At 35.5% G+C, this 19,379-nt stretch overlaps 2 protein-coding genes across 3 annotated transcripts; both read left to right on the top strand.

The window, feature by feature from the left end:
• Positions 1-6,774: 6,774 nt before the first annotated feature.
• LOC136225684 (serine/threonine-protein kinase PEPKR2-like) lies at positions 6,775-9,455 on the top strand. 2 transcript variants are annotated; one of them, XM_066013791.1, is made up of 4 exons: positions 6,775-6,907; positions 7,492-8,100; positions 8,518-8,814; positions 8,898-9,455. In XM_066013791.1, the coding sequence occupies exons 2-4, from the start codon at positions 7,515-7,517 to the stop codon at positions 8,933-8,935; spliced, it is 921 nt and encodes a 306-aa protein (XP_065869863.1). In that variant the 5' UTR covers positions 6,775-6,907; positions 7,492-7,514; the 3' UTR covers positions 8,936-9,455. The 2 variants fall into 2 exon arrangements, with proteins under 2 accessions (XP_065869863.1, XP_065869862.1); XM_066013790.1 differs by having other exon boundaries at positions 8,518-9,455.
• Positions 9,456-16,228: 6,773 nt separating this feature from the next.
• LOC136225734 (serine/threonine-protein kinase PEPKR2-like) lies at positions 16,229-19,058 on the top strand. The gene is made up of 4 exons (XM_066013833.1): positions 16,229-16,361; positions 16,946-17,554; positions 18,118-18,414; positions 18,497-19,058. The coding sequence occupies exons 2-4, from the start codon at positions 16,969-16,971 to the stop codon at positions 18,799-18,801; spliced, it is 1,188 nt and encodes a 395-aa protein (XP_065869905.1). The 5' UTR covers positions 16,229-16,361; positions 16,946-16,968; the 3' UTR covers positions 18,802-19,058.
• Positions 19,059-19,379: the final 321 nt, after the last annotated feature.

The following is a 19,379-nucleotide window of genomic DNA, read 5'->3' as shown; positions in this document are numbered from 1 at the left end:
TGTTCATACACTAATGGGCAAAATGGTTGGGATTAATATGAATGACATATTAGTTACTAATGTGGTTAGTAACCCAATAACCTAGGAGTCACATTCGAGATGTGATTGATTGAATGAATCTACCTAATGAATGAGACTAGTTTGTTGGCTAAAGTTAAGGCGAAATCTCAGGAGTTAGGATCCTAGCTCACTAAAGGATTTGTGAAATTCTTCGAATTAATATGGAGGGTTATTAATTTGGCAAAATAGTGGGAGCAATCTGAAATAAATTAAAAGGCCTATAATTTTAGATTGTTACACTTTAAAACAAATGAATAACATACGTTTACTCTTTCTCACTCTCAGGTTTTTGTTTAAACAAACACTCTTAAAATCATGACTAACACCAATCTGCAAAACACATTTACCGATAACAAGTTGAATAGTTCAAACTTCACCGACTGGTATCGCAACCTCAAAATTGTTTTGAAGTTCGATAAAATAGGGTATGTATTTGATACATCGATACCCCCTATCCCTAATTATGATGCTCCAAATCGAGGAAATCGATGCTTACAAGAAGCACAAGGCTGATGGCGATCATGCCGGATGCATCATACTTGCATCGATGACATCGGAATTACAAAGGCAACTATGCCTGTTCCATCATCATGCGCCTAAAGGAATTTGTTTGGGAAACAAACCAGGTGCAAACGCTACGAGATATCCAAATGGTTATATCGTTGCAGGATGCAAGAGGGCACATCAATCATGACACATTATGTCAAGATGATTGGCTATATTACCAAACTTTCTAGTATTGGATTCGCGATGGATAACGAACTAAGTGTAGACTTAATTCTTCAATCCCTCCCAAAGAGTTATTCATAGTTCATCATGAACTATCAGATGAATGACTTGCAAACCTCTCTTGAAGAGCTTGCAAATATGCTCAAGTTAGTTGAGCCCAATATTCAGAAAGACAAGGCAATACCGGCTATTGTCATAGAGGGATCATAGAAAAGAAAAGGGAAATTTCCCAATTCTAAACATCCCAAGAAAGGTAAGAAAGATGTGTCCAAGGGAAAGGAAGTTAAGAAGCCTAAAAGAAAGTACCACTATTGTATGAAAAGGTTTCACAGGCTACATACATTGAAAAGGTGCTAAATCGGTTTAGCATGCTTGAATCGAAACGAGGTAACTTACCCATGGTACATGGAGTGAAGTTAAACAATCATCAATGTCCTAAAACTAATGATGACAAACGACGCATGGCTGTAGTCCCGTATGCCAGCGCGATCGGTTCGATTATGTATGCTATGCTATGCACTAGACCTGACGTAGCGTTCGCGTTATCAGTAACGAGTCGTTACCAAGGGAATCCGGGAGACGCGCATTGGATTGCCATCAAGAACATTCTTAAGTACTTGAGAAGGACTAAAGATATGTTCCTAGTGTACGGAGAAGGAGATCTGAAAATTGAAGGATTTTCAGACGCTAGTCATCTCACAGATGAGAATGATTTTAAATCCCAATCAGGATATCTGTTTATCTTGAATGGGGGCGCGGTCAGTTGGAAAAGTTCCAAGCAGGGAAGTGTAGCTTTCTCTACGACCGAGTCAGAGTACATCGCTGCTGCGGAAGCAGCAAAGGAAGCAGTTTGGATTAGAAAGTTCATTACAGAACTAGGAGTGGTGCCTGACATTGTCAATCCCATTACTCTGTACTGTGATAATAATGGAGCCATTGCGCAAGCAAAGGAACCACGGTCTCATAATGCATCCAAACATTACCTAAAGCGATACCACATCATCAGAGAGATTGTGGCTAGAGGAGATGTGAGAATAGAAAGAGTACCTACCGAGGACAACGTTGCAGATCCGTTGACAAAGCCGTTAGCCCAGAAAGTACATGATCATCATTTGACTTCTACTGGGATAAGTTTTAGAAACAATTGGCTTTAGTCCAAGTGGGAGTATGTTGGGGTTTAGTGTCCTAAAGACAATGGTTGTAGGATGCAAACTTATTGTAAATGAATTGTTCTTTATATCATTTGTTTAATAAGATATATGTTTGATAACTATATAAAGGCAAACCCTTTTACAGCACTAAATAAAGTCTAATAAAAGGAAATCCGTAAGTTTGTTTAAAGTGATTATAAAGTGTTCATACAAGCATGAAGTGAGACAAGACTTTATAATAAACTAATAAACTTAAAACCACCCCAAGTCAAGTGAGATGTTTAGGATTGACATATCACTGTTGAGACTTGTATGTAACAATGTCTTCTGTCCGACAGAAAGCTGATCTCATAAGCTTCACATATATAGATATCTGGACAGTTACATAGATCCGATGAAACGTCGTTCATTAGGATTGGGGATCCGATTTGAGATAACAGGATGGATAGATTCGTCCTTGTCACATGTTCATCTCATTGGTATTAATAGGTATAAATAATCCTCAGACTCAAAGGAATGTTAATTGGTCATCCTGAATTACTGAATGTGAGACTTTGATCGCGTGGTCCCACGATCCTTAACAGAGATGACTCTGGGGTGTGAACTGCAAAGGTTGGGTGTCACAGGAGGTAATGTCAGGGTAGTTATACATTGGATTGAGCATTTATCACTCCCGACGAATGGGAGATACGTCCAAGGATCGCTTGTGGAAGACTCGACTCTAAATCCTTGCAAGGTGATAGCTTAAGAGTAGAAATACAGATTTCACTTAACCTATCTATTTGAGTTGACTCGACCTGTACAAGTAAAACGAACGTCTCGCTATATATGACTTGACATCATCCATAGTTATAAGATTCAGTTCAAGGATGTAGTTGATAAAGGATCGAATTATACTGTAACTAATACGGAAGGGTTAACGGCAGAATCAACCTGTCTTCTTAACGGACTCTGGGGGAATGATTACGGACATGCCGATAACATGCTCTGTTCATCATTCCGTTATGCAAGGATTAAATATAATTCTTGGAGAAATTAATTTAATAGTTGCATATGGCCAGAAGTAGTAAGGACCTAATGGATCACACATAAGACTTGGAAACAAAAGAGAGATGGATCTGATTAATAGATGGAAGCCCAGTTGAGCCCAGTAAGGCCCATGGATAAGGAGGGTCGAAATTATATGTATTAAAGGAAGGGAATTAATTTATTCCACTCTTCCTAATTGGATTAGGATTGTGAAATTAAATTAATTAAGAGATAATCAAGTTAGGAGTCATTAATTGGATTAATGTCCTCCTATTATTATCTAACTAGGTTACTTATTATTATCCTAATTATATTAGATATATAGTAAGATAATAATTAGAAATCCTATTCCGAATTGGATTGCTATTAAGTAACCTAATCCTATCTAACTAGGGTTTAGAGACAAGATAATATATATACCCCTTACCTAGTGAATTTCGATACACACTCTAGCCCCACCCCTTGTGATTTTCGAAATCTACTAGCTAGAGAGAGAAAGTGAATTCCATCCCCAAGTTTGTGGACAAGAATTCATTCGGCATTCCATCGATTGGTTAATCTAATTCATCCCTCTTTCTCCTTGATCTTGTGTTGGTTAATTAGAGGTAATCTATTTTGGTTACATCTCATAAGGGTTGATTCTAATTTAACCTCACCGTGTTCACGAAAGAAGAAAAACAATCAAAAGGGAGAAATTCGTTTTTCTTCGTCTGCATCAGGTCAGTTCACTATTTCGAGGATTCCCAGAGATTGAACCGTCGGATCTTCGCGAGTTTTGGACAGTAGCTTCTAGACATATTCTTCTACGTTTCCACCGAAGGGATCGTCGTTCGGAGGTCTGGAAGGTCTATTTCGAATAGGGGCAGATTGGTAAACAGTTTACATCTCCTTTGAAGTTGTGGGCACTTCGTTTGCAACGGTAGATTGATCATCGAAAGGTATATCTTCTTATCCCTCTTTATATGAAATAACGATTAACGAATCCTATGGTTAAAAGGAAGTAGGCTAAAAATTTTATATTTCCACTGCTATACCTTAGCCCTATTTCCAACAAACCCTAGCAAAGATTATTGGAATGCTCTAAGGCGATTGCTTAGGTACCTAAAAGGTACCATGAATCATGGTTTGCACTACTCCAAATTTCCAGGTGTTCTAGAAGTCTTTTTCTGATGCCAATTGGATATCTGACAACGATGAAGACAACTCCACTATGGGTTATGTTTTCACCCTAGGGGGTGGAGCTGTATTTTGGAAATTTTGCAAACCATCTTGTACTGCTAGGTCTACTATGGAATATGAATTTATTACTCTTGTTTTGGCAGAGCATAAGGCAGAATGGTTGAGAAAGTTTCTTGCAAATATTCCATTATGGAGGAAGCTAGCTCCATCGGTTGCTCTTAGTTGTGACTTGTAGGCTGCCATTTATGTTGCAAAGGACAATTATAATACAAAGAAGAGGCACATTCAGTGGAGGTATAAAGATGTCAATATTTTTTTTGTTAACTAAAGTGATATCACTAGACTATGTAAAGTCAGAAAAGAATATTATAAATCCGCTAACTAAATGTATGTAGAAAACTAGTCTGCTTCCTATGAGTTAATTCAATTTGATTAAAATATTAATTCAAATCGAAAAATATTGATATTTTTTTACTGCTTTCACAACAAATATCCATTTACGGAGGATATTGGAATAATAACTTATTGTAAACCTTGGATTGGATATTTTTTTATATTAATTTTGGTAACCGTGGTAACGATTATATATATATATATTTGAAACGTAACGGCTTTGTATTTAAAACAAATATAAATTGACCATTTTATTTTGATAAGGTTGACCATTTTAAATCTCTAATTGACCAATAATTAATTAAGGGTTAATTATAAAAATGGGTCAAATGGAAAGTTCATTTATATATTTAACCCATTTACTCAACCTACTACATATCTAGACTGATTTTGTGTGACTTTCCCATAATACCCTCAATATTTAAGCGTGTATGTCTTCCTCCCGTCTGACTTCGCAGAGGTTAGCATAATGCGAACCCAGGTTAGCATAATGCGAACCCTGCGAAGCTAAATATGCGAAGCCTGCGAAGTCTGCGAAGCTAATGTTTGGTTTAGTTGATGATTTTAGTTAGCATATGCGAAGTGTGCGAAGCTAATGTTTGGTTTAGTTGATGATTTTAGTTAGCATATGCGAAGTCTGCGAAGCTAATATTTGGTTTAATCGATGATTTTAGTTAGCATAAGGTATTGTATTTGCCAACCAACAACCCCTCTTCTCTCTAATCTCTCTCTCTCCAAACAAAGAAAATCTCTGAGAAGAACAGAAGAAAACAAAATTGAAAAATGGAGATGGAAGCAAAAACTCCAGAAGTAGCCAAAAAACTATGGCATATAGTGCGAGTAGTCTTCTTCATGCTAAGAAAAGGCATATCAAAGAGCAAAATAATGGAGGATTTCAATCTGATGTTCAAAAGAGGAAACAAACTCGCCGGAAAAGCGATCGGCAATCTCATCTACAAACCACAATCATTCCTCCTTCAGTTGCAGATCCGACAACGCTCTCTCTTTCTTATCTCCGCGAGAATACGAATTCAGTTGCAGTAACAGCCCGGTTTTCCACCACAAACGGAAACACCTCCATTTCCCTAAATCTTACAACGACGCTCTCTCTTTCGTATCTCCACAAGGATGCTGGAGATATTGAAGAATGAAGCCGTGGAGGCGTCGCCGATGGTTTTCCCCCGGTTCAGAAAGAGTCCAATGGTGAGGCAGTTGCGAATAACCGACTCTCCTTTTCCGTTGAAAGATGACAGGTGGATGTGGCGGCGGAAGCTTTTATCAAGAAGTTTTATAAGGATTTGAAATCGCAGAAGAGGAAAGAGGAAGAGGAGGAGGAGGAGGAAAGATTGGGGTATTATGGGAAAGTCACACAAAAAAGTCTAGATATGTAAGAGGTTGAGTAAATGGGTTAAATATGTAAATGGGCTTCTCATTTGACATAATTTTGTAATTTTCCCATTAATTAATTATCCTTGGTAACGTAACATAACTAAAGGCACTAATCTAGTCTAGTCCTGGTTTGAAATGTGGGTCCCACTGTCCGTTTAATCCGTCTAAGCAGTTTATAAGGAACGCGCGAGATCCCCTCAGTCAGTCGTTGGGTTTTCTCTGCTTCCTTCAAAAACCTCTTGAAATTGAAATTGCTTTAACAATTTTCTATCAAACCCTTCTTCTTCAATCCTCCTTAAATTAAAAGTTTTCAATCTCCATCTTATTCTCATTCACCTGATAAAGGTATGTCGCTTATTAGACAACGAATTTTCTAAGTTCAAATTTTGAAATGAAAGATATTGGTGAAACAGATGTGATTTTGGAAATAAAAATCAAAAGAATTCCAGATGACATTTTTCTTAACGAGCCTCACTATTGATATTAATTAAAATCGAAAAATATTGATATTTTGTTTTACTGTTTCCAGAACAAATCCATTTATGGGGATTATTTGATAATGAGTTATTGTAAACCTTTTTATTGGATATTTTTTTATATTAATTTTGGTAACAGAGCTTTCAATGTGGTAACGATGGTATTTAAAACGAATATAAGTTGACAAATTTAATTTATTTTGGTAAGGTTGACCATTTTAAATCTCTAATTAACCAATAATTAATTAATCCTTATATCCAACGTAACAAAAGGCGCTAATCTAGTCTAGTCCTGGTTTGAGATGTGGGTCCCACTTAGTCTAAGCAGTTTATAAGGAACGCGCGAGATCCCCTCAGTCAATCGTTGGACTTGTTGCTTTTTCTCTGCTTCAAAAACCTCTTGAAATTGAAATTGAAATTGCTTTAACAAACCCTTCTTCTTCAATCCTCCTTAAATTAAAAGTTTCCAATCCCCATCTCATTCTCATTCACCTGATTAAGGTATGTCGCTCATTCTTCCTCACATTCTCTTCAATTTCCTAATTTTTGTGGGTTTGGTTCTGGCCTCTCTTTATTTCTCGACAAATTTTGGAAAAATCTAACAAGCTCGATTATGTCTGTTAATTCCTCTCTTTTTAGCTCTGTTGAGTAGGATATTTAGTTATTTCGTATTCCTGTTAATCGTAAGCTAATGCTGGAATTTCAGATTGCTTTAGTCTAATTACTTCTTTTATGAATTTTTGATTGTTTGCGTTTAGATTCGGTAAAGGGGAGTCCTAAGCTTATTTGTTTCTAGGCTCTATTTTATGTTGTACTGTGCTGGAACAAAATGCGTTACTTTTAACTTTTTGTTTGCCAATCGGAATCAATTAATTTAATGTCTCAAGTCTTTGAATTATCAGTATGCATTGTTCCAAGAAAGAGCTTAGTTGTTTCTAGGCACGATTCTAGACTCTAGTAATTGCTCCTATTTTATGTTGATTTCATTTGTTTATTAACTCACTATCTGATTGTTTTGTTTTGTTTTGTTTTGTTTTACCTCTAGTTCTCTTGTACTGATCATTTGTGTTTCTGGACAATTTCAGGATTCCTTTGCCAATCTGTGAACATGGTTCTAAGGAAGAAAAATGAAAGCAAAAGATTGAGAGAAAATTCCTCTGTGGATCCACCATGTAGGGGTCTTAAGAGAAAATCTGGGTGTATTGATGTGGTGACTCAATTGGGACGCAAGCAAAAGATTGAGCAACATTATGATTTGGGTGCTTCAATAGGCCAGGGGAAGTTTGGATCTGTGGTATTATGTAGAGATAAAGTCACTGGGGTAGAGTGTGCATGCAAAATATTGCCCAAAGGCAAAGGAGCGGATCTTCTTGTGCATCGAGAAGTGGAGATAATGCAGCACCTCTCTGGTCATCCAGGCATTGTAACCTTGAAGGCTGTTTATGAGAATGCAAAATTTTATTATCTGGTTATGGAGCTTTGTTCTGGAGGACAGTTGCTTCACCAGATGGCAAGGGAAGGCCAATACTCAGAGCATCGCGCTGCTAATATCATAAGGGAGTTGGTTTTACTCATCAAATATTGCCAAGAAATGGGTGTTGTCCACAGGGACATAAAGCCCGAGAATATCCTACTTACAGCATCAGGGAAATTGAAGCTTGCAGATTTTGGGCTATCGGTCAGAATTAAAAATGGTAATTATCATTATCTTAATTAATATTATGTTAATTGCTAATCATAGATATGGTTATGCATACTCTTGAATTATGTATATTTGCTATAGATATGGTTTTGACTAGGTATAACTTAATTTTATCTCCTTCAGCATCAAAACAAATCAGTATTACTTAATTTTATGGAGTAGCTGTTGTTTTTCTTGTTTGTCTGTGTGATATTGAATCATCATATAGGACTGGTCCAGGATGTTACATTTGGTTTTCTTCTGCATAAGATTTTATTCAGTTCAATTCCATAATGACATCCTCACCAAGTTTTCCTTTATGCATCATATGTGAATTATATATTTTTTTCAATTTCTCCATTCACACTTAATTATATGCCTAGAAATTTGTTAATTGCTGATGTAGTCTTCTCTTGTTTCTTTCTTGCAGGTCAGAAAATAACAGGTTTGGCTGGAAGTCCCGCCTATGTTGCCCCAGAAATTTTATTGGGTGATTACTCTGATCAAGTTGATATTTGGAGTGCTGGTGTCCTGCTCCATGCCCTGTTGGTTGGGGTTCTTCCCTTTCAAGGCGATTCTTCGGGTGCAGTATCCGAGGCGATTAAGAATGCTGAACTCGATTTTCAGAGTGGAGTATGGGAGTCAGTATCTCAACCTGCAAAGGATCTAGTATCGCGCATGCTTACAAGAGATGCTTCAGCAAGATTAAGTGCTGATGAAATACTGCGTAAGTATCTTTTACATAACCAAATTCGATTTTTGTATGAATCTTATTACTGTGTCATCTCATGCGATATGCACTTTTGCAAGGCACCCATGGATATTGTTCTATACAGAGCCAACTTTGAAGGGACTGACGTTCAAATCAAAGTTTAGAAATCATGTAACGTTGACTTCCCGAAAACTAACAGCCGCAGTAGGTGTGGAGGAGTCTGGTGATTCAAGGGTAAGGTTGGATGAGCGAGATTGTGAATTGGCTGATGTCCTTGCAAAGGCGATTTCACGTGTCAGAATATCTAAACCAAGGAGAAGCAGATTGTGTGTTGGCACCAGCCTCATCCGCCAAGAATGTTTCTCTAATATTAAGCTTAACAATCTCTGTACAGCATTCTGATCTTTCTGTACCTATTAGCTGTAGCTGGAATTAACAGTAACGTAACACCCATAACGTGTATATCTGTTTCCTCTCAACTCATGTCATTAGTGTGTCTGAGCTATGTTTTAGCCTCACCAGGCATATTGTAAAAACATAGCTTCTCACCAGGCATATTGTAAAAATATAGCTTCTTGACCTTGTTAGCTTCTTGTAAATAGAATTGGGGTGTTTTATATTATTGAGAACCAGAATCTAATTCATAGTTTTGCATACTTTTTGAGGTTGTTTGCATCATCTTTCGCATTTTCCGACTCAGGCATATTGCATATAAGTGTAACCCGGGATGACGACACCAAGGATTTGCTTTCTTTATTAGATTGATTGATCTTCCAACTGCACCTCCCATACCTGTTTAGAATGCCATTCCAAACTCAATGATCAGTAAAACTTGGTACCGAACATCCTTAAAAATGTGCAGTGTCATAGTGCAGCAATTTCAGTCAATAAGATAACGTCCCTCGGGAAAATATAGAAACAGGAAGACAAAGATAGAGAAATAGATTGAAACAAACAGGCAATGGGATTCGGGGATTGAGACCATTGGAATTTATAATATTAATACTAATCAATTCTTTAATGCCTGATTTTTTCCCAACAATTTTCAATTTTATTTCAAAATTTATAATATTAATTAAATTTAGATATGTGCATCCAATTTATTGCACTTTTCCTTGAAATTAATTAAATTAGTATAAAGGGATAAAATTGTCCTTCTATAATTTTATAATTTTTCGGATTATAGTTATCAAACAATTAATTACATTCATCACTTAATTTTCTGTATCAAGCAAACAGTTTTGTAATTTAATACTTTCAGCTATTATAATATTCAACACTTAAAATTCAGCACTTGATTTTAAGCTTTATCAAACATCACCAAAGTTTTATATATATAAACAAAAAAACTCATGAGAATAAATGTTTTTTTTTGACTTAGCTGCAATTTTTAAATCTTAATAAGCTAAAAATTAATAAGTTCTTTTTTTTTTTGAATAAATTAATAAGTACTTAATATATTAATTTTAGCGATTACACCATTTAAGACCAACAACATGATAATAAGAAGACATATTTCTTATCCAAATAAGGCTCTATTATTTTTTACTGAAATTAAGCAAACTGAACTGAACTGAACTCTACTGAAATTGAAATAACAATATAATCCTTTAAAAATAGCAATAATTAAAATAAAAAGCTTATAAAAATAATAATGGTTCTAATAATAATAATAGTAATAGTAATGATAATTATAATAAGAAATGATAAATTACTAAACTTAACTGATTACTGAATTGAACTGAACTGAATGCTACTGAACTGAACTGAAATTAATGATACTGAAATTAAGCGACAAAGAACAGGGCCTAACAGACAATCATTTTCATCAGGCATTTGACCCTATAGATCCCCATGGACAAGGGAAAGGCCATAGCTAAGAGAAACTAGAAGATAGCCTAAGTAATGGTGGAAATAGGTTGGAGATTCTCCGAAGCCCATGGGATTTTGAACCGATGGGTCGATAACTCGACGAAATATTTATGGATGGAAATGCAAATGGGAACCTAAACGAGTGTTGGGGAGGGCATTATACCATCCCTGAATAGTAGTGTGTGTATATATTTGTCCCCTATGTTGGCCGTGAAATACAGAATGCATCTCTGCCCTCGTCTCGCACCCATATGCCAAGGAGACATACATGGTGTTGTTATCAACCAAAATAAAAGAGGATAAAAAAGATGAGGAAGTCATCACTTAATCCATTGGGCAAGTGGAGACATAGGTAATAGGATTCGAGGGGGATACGAGGATAACAAAAAAACCTTGACTTGTGTATAAAAAAAGTAATGTCTAAACTATTGCTAGACGAATACGAAGTTTTCTTATGAAAAACAGAGGATATCAAAGGGGTTAGTCTAGATGTCATGATTGTACATAAACTAAACACAAATCCATCTATCAAGCCTTTGGTATAGAATAAGAGGAATCAAGCACCAATAGGTACAAACCATACATAAAGAAGTGAAGTTGTTGGATTTAAAATTCACTCGTGAAGTGAACTATCCGGAGTGATTAGAAAATGTGCTCATGGTGAAGAAACTGAAGGGCACATACCAAATGTGCGTTGATTTCACACATCTAAATAAAGTCTATCTTAAGGACAATAACTGCTCCCAAACATACATCAAATTGTGGACTCACCAAAAGGATATGTGGTATACTTGTATATGGGGTAAATTATATACATGGTATACAACTTTTCCTTCGTATCACATTTTGGTGTATAACCTTCAATTTCGCACATTAAAATACACGACTTTATGGTTGACCTCCCGCTATGGTGTACAACAGGGAAAAATAACCGATCAACCTTCCACATCACCATTTTCTACTCCTTCAATAAAAAGTAGACTCACTAATCAGTAAATTATTTTTTACCCTCTAAAAATTTATTTTCTCCAACCTTCTATCACCTCCATCCTTCTTCTCTCTCCTTCATTTATTCTATTTACATCTCTTTATAACTCTCCTTTTGTCCTACAACTCAAGCAAGGAAAAGAAAATCAACTTCTTCTATAGGTAAAACAATGGAGGATTCGAAGGATTTTTCTCCACCTTCACTTCATTTTCCAGCCGCCCGTTACAAGGATCTTCAGTTTCAGTTCTGAATGGCCAATCACAATCTCACTTCTACTATCTCTCCGATTTCCTTTTTCACTTTAAAACAAAACCCTAATTTTCATCTTTTCCATTTCCTAAATAATGCCTTCGATTATTTCTTTCGGGAAAATTCTCTAATTAGAGATGGAGAATTTCAAGTCTTATAAGGGCCTTTAAACTATTGTCCCTTTTAAGGACTTCACCACCACAATTGGCCCTAATGGAACTGGTAAGTTCAATTTAATGGACATAGTTAGCTTTGTTCTCGGTGTTCTAACGAGTCTCTTTTATTTAACTGTTATTTATTTATTTATGGTGAAATCAGGGTGGAGTGATAATGATATGTTATTTTACTGTGGTTGGATGGGATGTGACATGTAAAGAAGAGTTCATGCCAGAGGATGAAGGTTCATATAGAGTTCTACTATGAAAGTACAAGGGAAAAAGAATTGGACAAAGTATAAGGAGTTATTTTTATATTTACGAACTTGGAAAATTAGTAATTACTATTGATAACACTAACCTTCATGAAATTTGCTCTTCTCAATGGAAATCTTATACGCCTCAGCTTCCCGAATATCAACAGCACTTGGAGGAGCAACCGCGTGGATAGACCCCAACAAACAGTGGGTTCTTTGACGATGTCAGGCATTAAGCCAGGGAAAATCAAATTAAGGTAATGATATTTAATCAATTTAAGTACAACCCACAATAAGTCAAATCAATGTATTTATTTGAGGTTCCAATTTAAAATCTTGTTGCCTCAATGTGTGTGTGTATATATATATATATATATATATATATATATATATATATATATATATATATATATATTGTAAAATTCACCCATGGATATTTAGTTTTTAGAGAGGGATGATATAAATGAAGGAGAGAGAAAAACATAAATGAAGGAGATAGAAAGATTAAAGAAAGGTGGAAGGAGGAGAAAAAGTATGAGAGAAAGAATTATAAAGTGGATATTAAAACTTTTGAGGGTAAAAATGTATTTTCATGTTAGGTGGGGTCAATTTTTGAGTTCTAGAGAGACAAATTGATGATGTGGCACAATTAACAGGGGTTGACCGACCATTTCCTCGTCCTATACACCATATTAAGAGGTCATCGGTAAAGTCATTCATTTTAGTTTGCAAAATTGAAGGTTTTACACCAAAGTGTGATATGAGCACTTGTATATGGATGCAATGATGAGATATCACCAGATTCAAATGGATCCAACTGATGAGGAAAAGACAACTTTCGTGGCTCATTAGGCCACATATTGCTATAGAGTAATTCTATTTGGTCTTAAAAATACAGAAGCAACCTACGAGAGGCTGATGAAAAAAAATATTCAAAAACCAAATATGTAAGACTATAAAGGTTTATATTAATGATATTATAATCAAAAGTAAGAAAGTTGATGATCATCCAGGGGGCATACATATGCAACATTAGAGATAATTAAGGAGTTTGGCCTTAAAATCATTATAAAGAACTGCACATTTGAAATCGGATATGGCAAGTTCTTGGGTAGATGAAGAGTCAGAAGGGTATTGAGGCTAATATAGTGAAGGTCCAAGAAGTCCTGAATATGAAACCTCCTCAGAATCTTAATAAGGTGAAGTAGTTGATGTTGGTGTGTCCTAATTCTTAGGCATTGATGTATTGAACATTAGGTATATTGTTAGAATACATTGTAGAAGTGTTTTATAAATAAAGGCATTAATTTGTTCTATTTATATCTTGTGCTATAAACCTGAATGAAGTATCCATTGATTGTTAATCATAAATATATCTCATGCATGTTCTATTCATAGGAATGAATAAAACCAAAGGCATATACATTCAGTATATGTGTAGTAGTGTTGAACATATGACTACAATACTTGTATAGTAAGTTATGGATGTACGTACGTGTTGATATAGCTCAATACGGGACTGGACCGATCCGCTTTAGAAACATTCATGGTGGACGTGTGATTGATCTTTCTATATGTAGAACTCTATTATCTCCAGACCTGATTTCATTATAGTAACGACGTAGAATCTAGTCCACTTTGATATATGCCTAACAGGTCCATAACAGGATGCCAAATATGAGTATGTTGGGTGAATCAGTGAACACATTGTTACTGATAAAAGTAGTGAAGGACTTACTTATCTGATTCATCGGTTCACTTTCGATCAAGAAATATCATAAACCATATAGAGAATAACAACCACTATGTCTCTGATTCATAATATCGATATGTTATTGAGGATGTAGTTAAGCATGTTGATGAAAGTAGGACTGAAACTTAATTTTGATTATGATAGACTTGTTCTACTTGCAATCGGGTATTTGTAGACAAGGGTTTTTGTAATGGGGGTTATTTACTCTTGATGTAGTTGTGGACACTATAAATAATATTGCTAGTAATTTTTTTGCTTACATTGCAGAGTTCATTTATTTATAGCATGCAAGGTTGGAACGTGTCTGTCCGACCCGTTTCTGTTACTGAATGTGTATTTTTGCACTACTCTGCAACTGTTCAAGAGGGATCCTTGTGAACTATTATTTCTTGCCGTTTCCTTCCATTCTTGATGGAAACTTTGGTCTTGGTAGCTCTTTTCCATGAATGATCTGCCTCACAATCTTGTCTATCTTGCTCGCATCAGGTACCGACTTGAATTAGGTGATTACTAGACAACGAATTTTCTAAGTTCAAATTTTGAAATGAAAGATATTGGTGAAGCAGATGTGATTTTGGGAGTAAAAATCAAAAGAATTCATAATGTCATTTGTCTTAATGAGTCTCACTATGTTGAAAAACTTCCTAAAAAGTTTGACTCATTTAATTTCGATCTACTTAGAACACTTTATGAACTAAGTTTTCATAAAGAAAAATAAGGGTGATATAGTATATCAATCTGAATATGCAAATATCATTGGTAGTGTTATGTTTCTTATGAATCACATTAGGCATGTCATTGCTTATATTGGAAGTATACTAAGTATGTACACCCATAACCCAAGTGTTCTAGAAGTCTTTTGTGATGCCAATTGGGTATCTGACAACGATGAAGACGACTCCACTAGGGGTTATGTTTTCACCTTAGGGGGTGGAGCTGTATCTTGGAAATTTTGCAAGCAATCTTGTACTGCTAGGTCTACTATGGAATATGAATTTATTGCTCTATGTTTTGGCAGGCCATAAGGCAGAATGGTTAAGAAATTTTCTTGCAAATATTCCATTATGGAGGAAGCTAGCTCCATCAGTTGCTCTTAGTTGTGACTCGTAAGCTGCCGATTATGTTGCAAAGGACAATTATAATACAAAGAAGAGACACATTCGGTTGAGGAATAAAGATGTCAATATTTTTTTGTTAACTAAAGTGATATCACTAGACTATGTAAAGTCAAAAAAGAATATTGCAGATCCACTAACTAAAGGCCTATATAGAAAACTAATTTTGCAAACATCAAAGGGGATGAGATGAAGACCTATTGATTGAATTGTAAGCAATGAACTCCTAGAGCACTTTTTTTCTCTATGTGTAGATGTTTATTATGTAAAGTGCTTGCTATTTGTGAGAATGAGGTTGAGCTAAAGGCTCTTAATAAACCCATATCGATAATTTTGGTGGTGTAATGGGATTCACGTGCTTAGGTGTGGAAGTGTGGCCGCTTCCTATGAAAATTGTATGGGCTAATTCAATTTGATTAAGATATTAATTAAAATCGAAAAATATTGATATTTTATTTTTCTGCTATCACAACAAATCCATTTATGGGGGATTATTGGAATAATGACTTATTATAAACCTTTTATTGGATATTTTTTTATACTAATTTTGGTAACCAATCTTTTCACTGTGGTAACGATTATATATATATATATATATATATATATATATATATATATATATATATATATATATATGAAAGGTAACAATTTTGTATTTAAAACAAATATAAGTTGACCATTTTATTTTAGTAAGGTTGACGAATTTAAATCTCTAATTGACCAATAATTAATTATCCTTGGTATTAATTAATTATCTTTTTTTGTCAATTGATTTTGTTAATGAGAGACGGCAAGCTAATTCGGTAGCGCATAATTTAGCAGCTTCGGCTAGGTCTCTTTCTCAATTGGAAATTCTAGTAGAAGATTTTCCTTTGTGTGTTTTGGTTTGGTTCGTAATACAAGGTTGTGTTTATCAAAAAAAAAAAATAATATGGGAAAGAAATCGGGTCTAGGTCCAACGTAACGTAACTAAAGACAGTAATGTAGTCTAGTCCTGGTTTGAAATGTGGGTCCCACTGTCCTCAGTCAGTCGTTGTTGGACTTGTTGCTTTTTCTCTGCTTCAAAAACCTCTTGAAATTGAAATTGAAATTGCTTTAACAAACCCTTCTTCTTCAATCCTCCTTAAATTAAAAGTTTCCAATCCCCATCTCATTCTCATTCACCTGATTAAGGTATGTCGCTCATTCTTCCTCACATTCTCTTCAATTTCCTAATTTTTGTGGGTTTGGTTCTGGCCTCTCTTTATTTCTCGACAAATTTTGGAAAAATCTAACAAGCTCGATTATGTCTGTTAATTCCTCTCTTTTTAGCTCTGTTGAGTAGGATATTTAGTTATTTCGTATTCCTGTTAATCGTAAGCTAATGCTGGAATTTCAGATTGCTTTAGTCTAATTACTTCTTTTATGAATTTTTGATTGTTTGCGTTTAGATTCGGTAAAGGGGAGTCCTAAGCTTATTTGTTTCTAGGCTCTATTTTATGTTGTACTGTGCTGGAACAAAATGCGTTACTTTTAACTTTTTGTTTGCCAATCGGAATCAATTAATTTAATGTCTCAAGTCTTTGAATTATCAGTATGCATTGTTCCAAGAAAGAGCTTAGTTGTTTCTAGGCACGATTCTAGACTCTAGTAATTGCTCCTATTTTATGTTGATTTCATTTGTTTATTAACTCACTATCTGATTGTTTTGTTTTGTTTTGTTTTGTTTTACCTCTAGTTCTCTTGTACTGATCATTTGTGTTTCTGGACAATTTCAGGATTCCTTTGCCAATCTGTGAACATGGTTCTAAGGAAGAAAAATGAAAGCAAAAGATTGAGAGAAAATTCCTCTGTGGATCCACCATGTAGGGGTCTTAAGAGAAAATCTGGGTGTATTGATGTGGTGACTCAATTGGGACGCAAGCAAAAGATTGAGCAACATTATGATTTGGGTGCTTCAATAGGGCAGGGGAAGTTTGGATCTGTGGTATTATGTAGAGATAAAGTCACTGGGGTAGAGTGTGCATGCAAATTATTGCCCAAAGGCAATGGAGCGGATCTTCTTGTGCATCAAGAAGTGGAGATAATGCAGCACCTCTCTGGTCATCCAGGCATTGTAACCTTGAAGGCTGTTTATGAGGATGCAAAATTTTATTATCTGGTTATGGAGCTTTGTTCTGGAGGGCAGTTGCTTCACCAGATGGCAAGGGAAGGGCAATACTCAGAGCATCGCGCTGCTAATATCATAAGAGAGTTGATTTTACTCATCAAATATTGCCAAGAAATGGGTGTTGTCCACAGGGACATAAAGCCCGAGAATATCCTACTTACAGCATCAGGGAAATTGAAGCTTGCAGATTTTGGCCTATCTGTCAGAATTAAAAATGGTAACTATATGTTAATTGCTAATCATAGATATGGTTATGCATACTCTTGAATTATGTATATTTGCTATTGTTGGGCTTTTTGTGAAAGGTTTTGACGAGGTATAACTTAATTTTATCTCCTTCAGCATCAAAACAAATCAGTATAACTTAATTTTATGGAGTAGCTGTTGTTTTTGTTGTTTGTCTGTGTGATATTGAATCATCATATAGGACTGGTCCAGGATGTTACATTTGGTTTTCTTTTGCATTCTTCTGCATAAGATTTCTGACATTTGTTTCCTACGAAATTCTATAAAATGGTAGCACAGCCCATGGCACAACTTTCTCTAAGATGGTTATCTTTGTCTTTTACTTTTGTCTTTCTTGTTTATGGAACACGAAGATTGGTGGCAAAATGTACTTGTCCATTTTATTCAGTTCAATTCCATAATGACATCCTCACCAAGTTTTCTTTTATGCATATGTGAATTATATATTTTCTTCAATTTCTCCATTCACACTTAATTATATGCCTAGAAATTTGTTAATTGCTGATGTAGTCTTCTCTTGTTTCTTTCTTGCAGGTCAGAAAATAACAGGTTTGGCTGGAAGTCCCGCCTATGTTGCCCCAGAAATTTTATTGGGTGATTACTCTGATCAAGTTGATATTTGGAGTGCTGGTGTCCTGCTCCATGCCCTGTTGGTTGGGGTTCTTCCCTTTCAAGGCGATTCTTTGGGTGCAGTATCCGAGGCGATTAAGAATGCTGAACTCGATTTTCAGAGTGGAGTATGGGAGTCAGTATCTCAACCTGCAAAGGATCTAGTATCGCGCATGCTTACAAGAGATGCTTCAGCAAGATTAACTGCTGATGAAATACTGCGTAAGTATCTTTTACATAACCAAATTAGATTTTTGTATGAATCCTATTACTGTGTCATCTCATGCGATATGCACTTTTGCAGGGCACCCTTGGATATTGTTCTATACAGAGCCAACTTTGAAGGGACTGACGTTCAAATCAAAGTTTAGAAATCATGTAACGTTGACTTCCCGAAAACTAACAGCCGCAGCAGGTGTGGAGGAGTCTGGTGATACAAGGATAAGGTCGGATGAGCGAGATTGCGAATTGGCGGATGTCCTTGCACAGGCGATTTCACATATGAGAATATCTGAACCAAGGAGAAACAGATTGTGTGTTGGCACCAGCCTTATCCGCCAAGAATGTTTCTCTAATATTAAGCTTAACAATCTCTGTACAGCATTCTGATCTTTCTGTATAGAACGACGACATGGTTTCGACGAATTGCCCCTATTAGCTGTAGCTGGAATTAACATCGATAACGTGTATATCTGTTTCCTCTCAACTCTCATTAGTGTGTCTGAGCTATGTTTTAGCCTCACCAGGCATATTGTAAAAACATAGCTTCTTGACCTTGTTAGTTTCTTGTAAATAGAATTTGGGTGTTATTGTGTTTTATATTATTGAGAAGCAGAATCTAATTACATATAATGTTCATCTTGGTTTGTTGGGTGTATTACTTCGGGAGTATCGTCTTCTTGTTATCTTCGTCACTCTTCATTATTTTCCAAATCAAATCTCTCTATACTACCTCTTCATCCTCACCATTTCCAATCATACAAGAAAACAATAGCCATGATGGCTCATGGAATTCATATGCGTTAGCTTGGTGTGACAACCTACCTTTCAATGAAATCAATAGAATTTTGAAGTTGGCAATATCCGGCAAATTAGTTCAAGTTTGACAAATTTTCAAATGTTGAGATTGTTTTTATTTAGGTTAATTTGACAAATACCAATTTCAAAATTGAGTTCATATTTAAATT

The sequence above is a fragment of the Euphorbia lathyris genome, chromosome 4 (genome assembly GCF_963576675.1).
Source record: "Euphorbia lathyris chromosome 4, ddEupLath1.1, whole genome shotgun sequence".
Lineage (NCBI taxonomy): Eukaryota > Viridiplantae > Streptophyta > Magnoliopsida > Malpighiales > Euphorbiaceae > Euphorbia > Euphorbia lathyris.
Note: the sequence above shows the minus strand (reverse complement) of the source record. Positions and strands in the feature narration are given on the sequence as shown.

Coding starts and splice junctions, on each gene's coding strand:
- LOC136225734 (XM_066013833.1), top strand. CDS start 16,969: ATGGTTCTAAGGAAGAAAAATGAAAGCAAAAGATTGAGAGAAAATTCC. Junction 17,555..18,117: donor ATCTGTCAGAATTAAAAATG/GTAACTATATGT, acceptor TCTTTCTTGCAG/GTCAGAAAATAACAGGTTTG. Junction 18,415..18,496: donor AACTGCTGATGAAATACTGC/GTAAGTATCTTT, acceptor GCACTTTTGCAG/GGCACCCTTGGATATTGTTC.
- LOC136225684 (XM_066013790.1), top strand. CDS start 7,515: ATGGTTCTAAGGAAGAAAAATGAAAGCAAAAGATTGAGAGAAAATTCC. Junction 8,101..8,517: donor ATCGGTCAGAATTAAAAATG/GTAATTATCATT, acceptor TCTTTCTTGCAG/GTCAGAAAATAACAGGTTTG.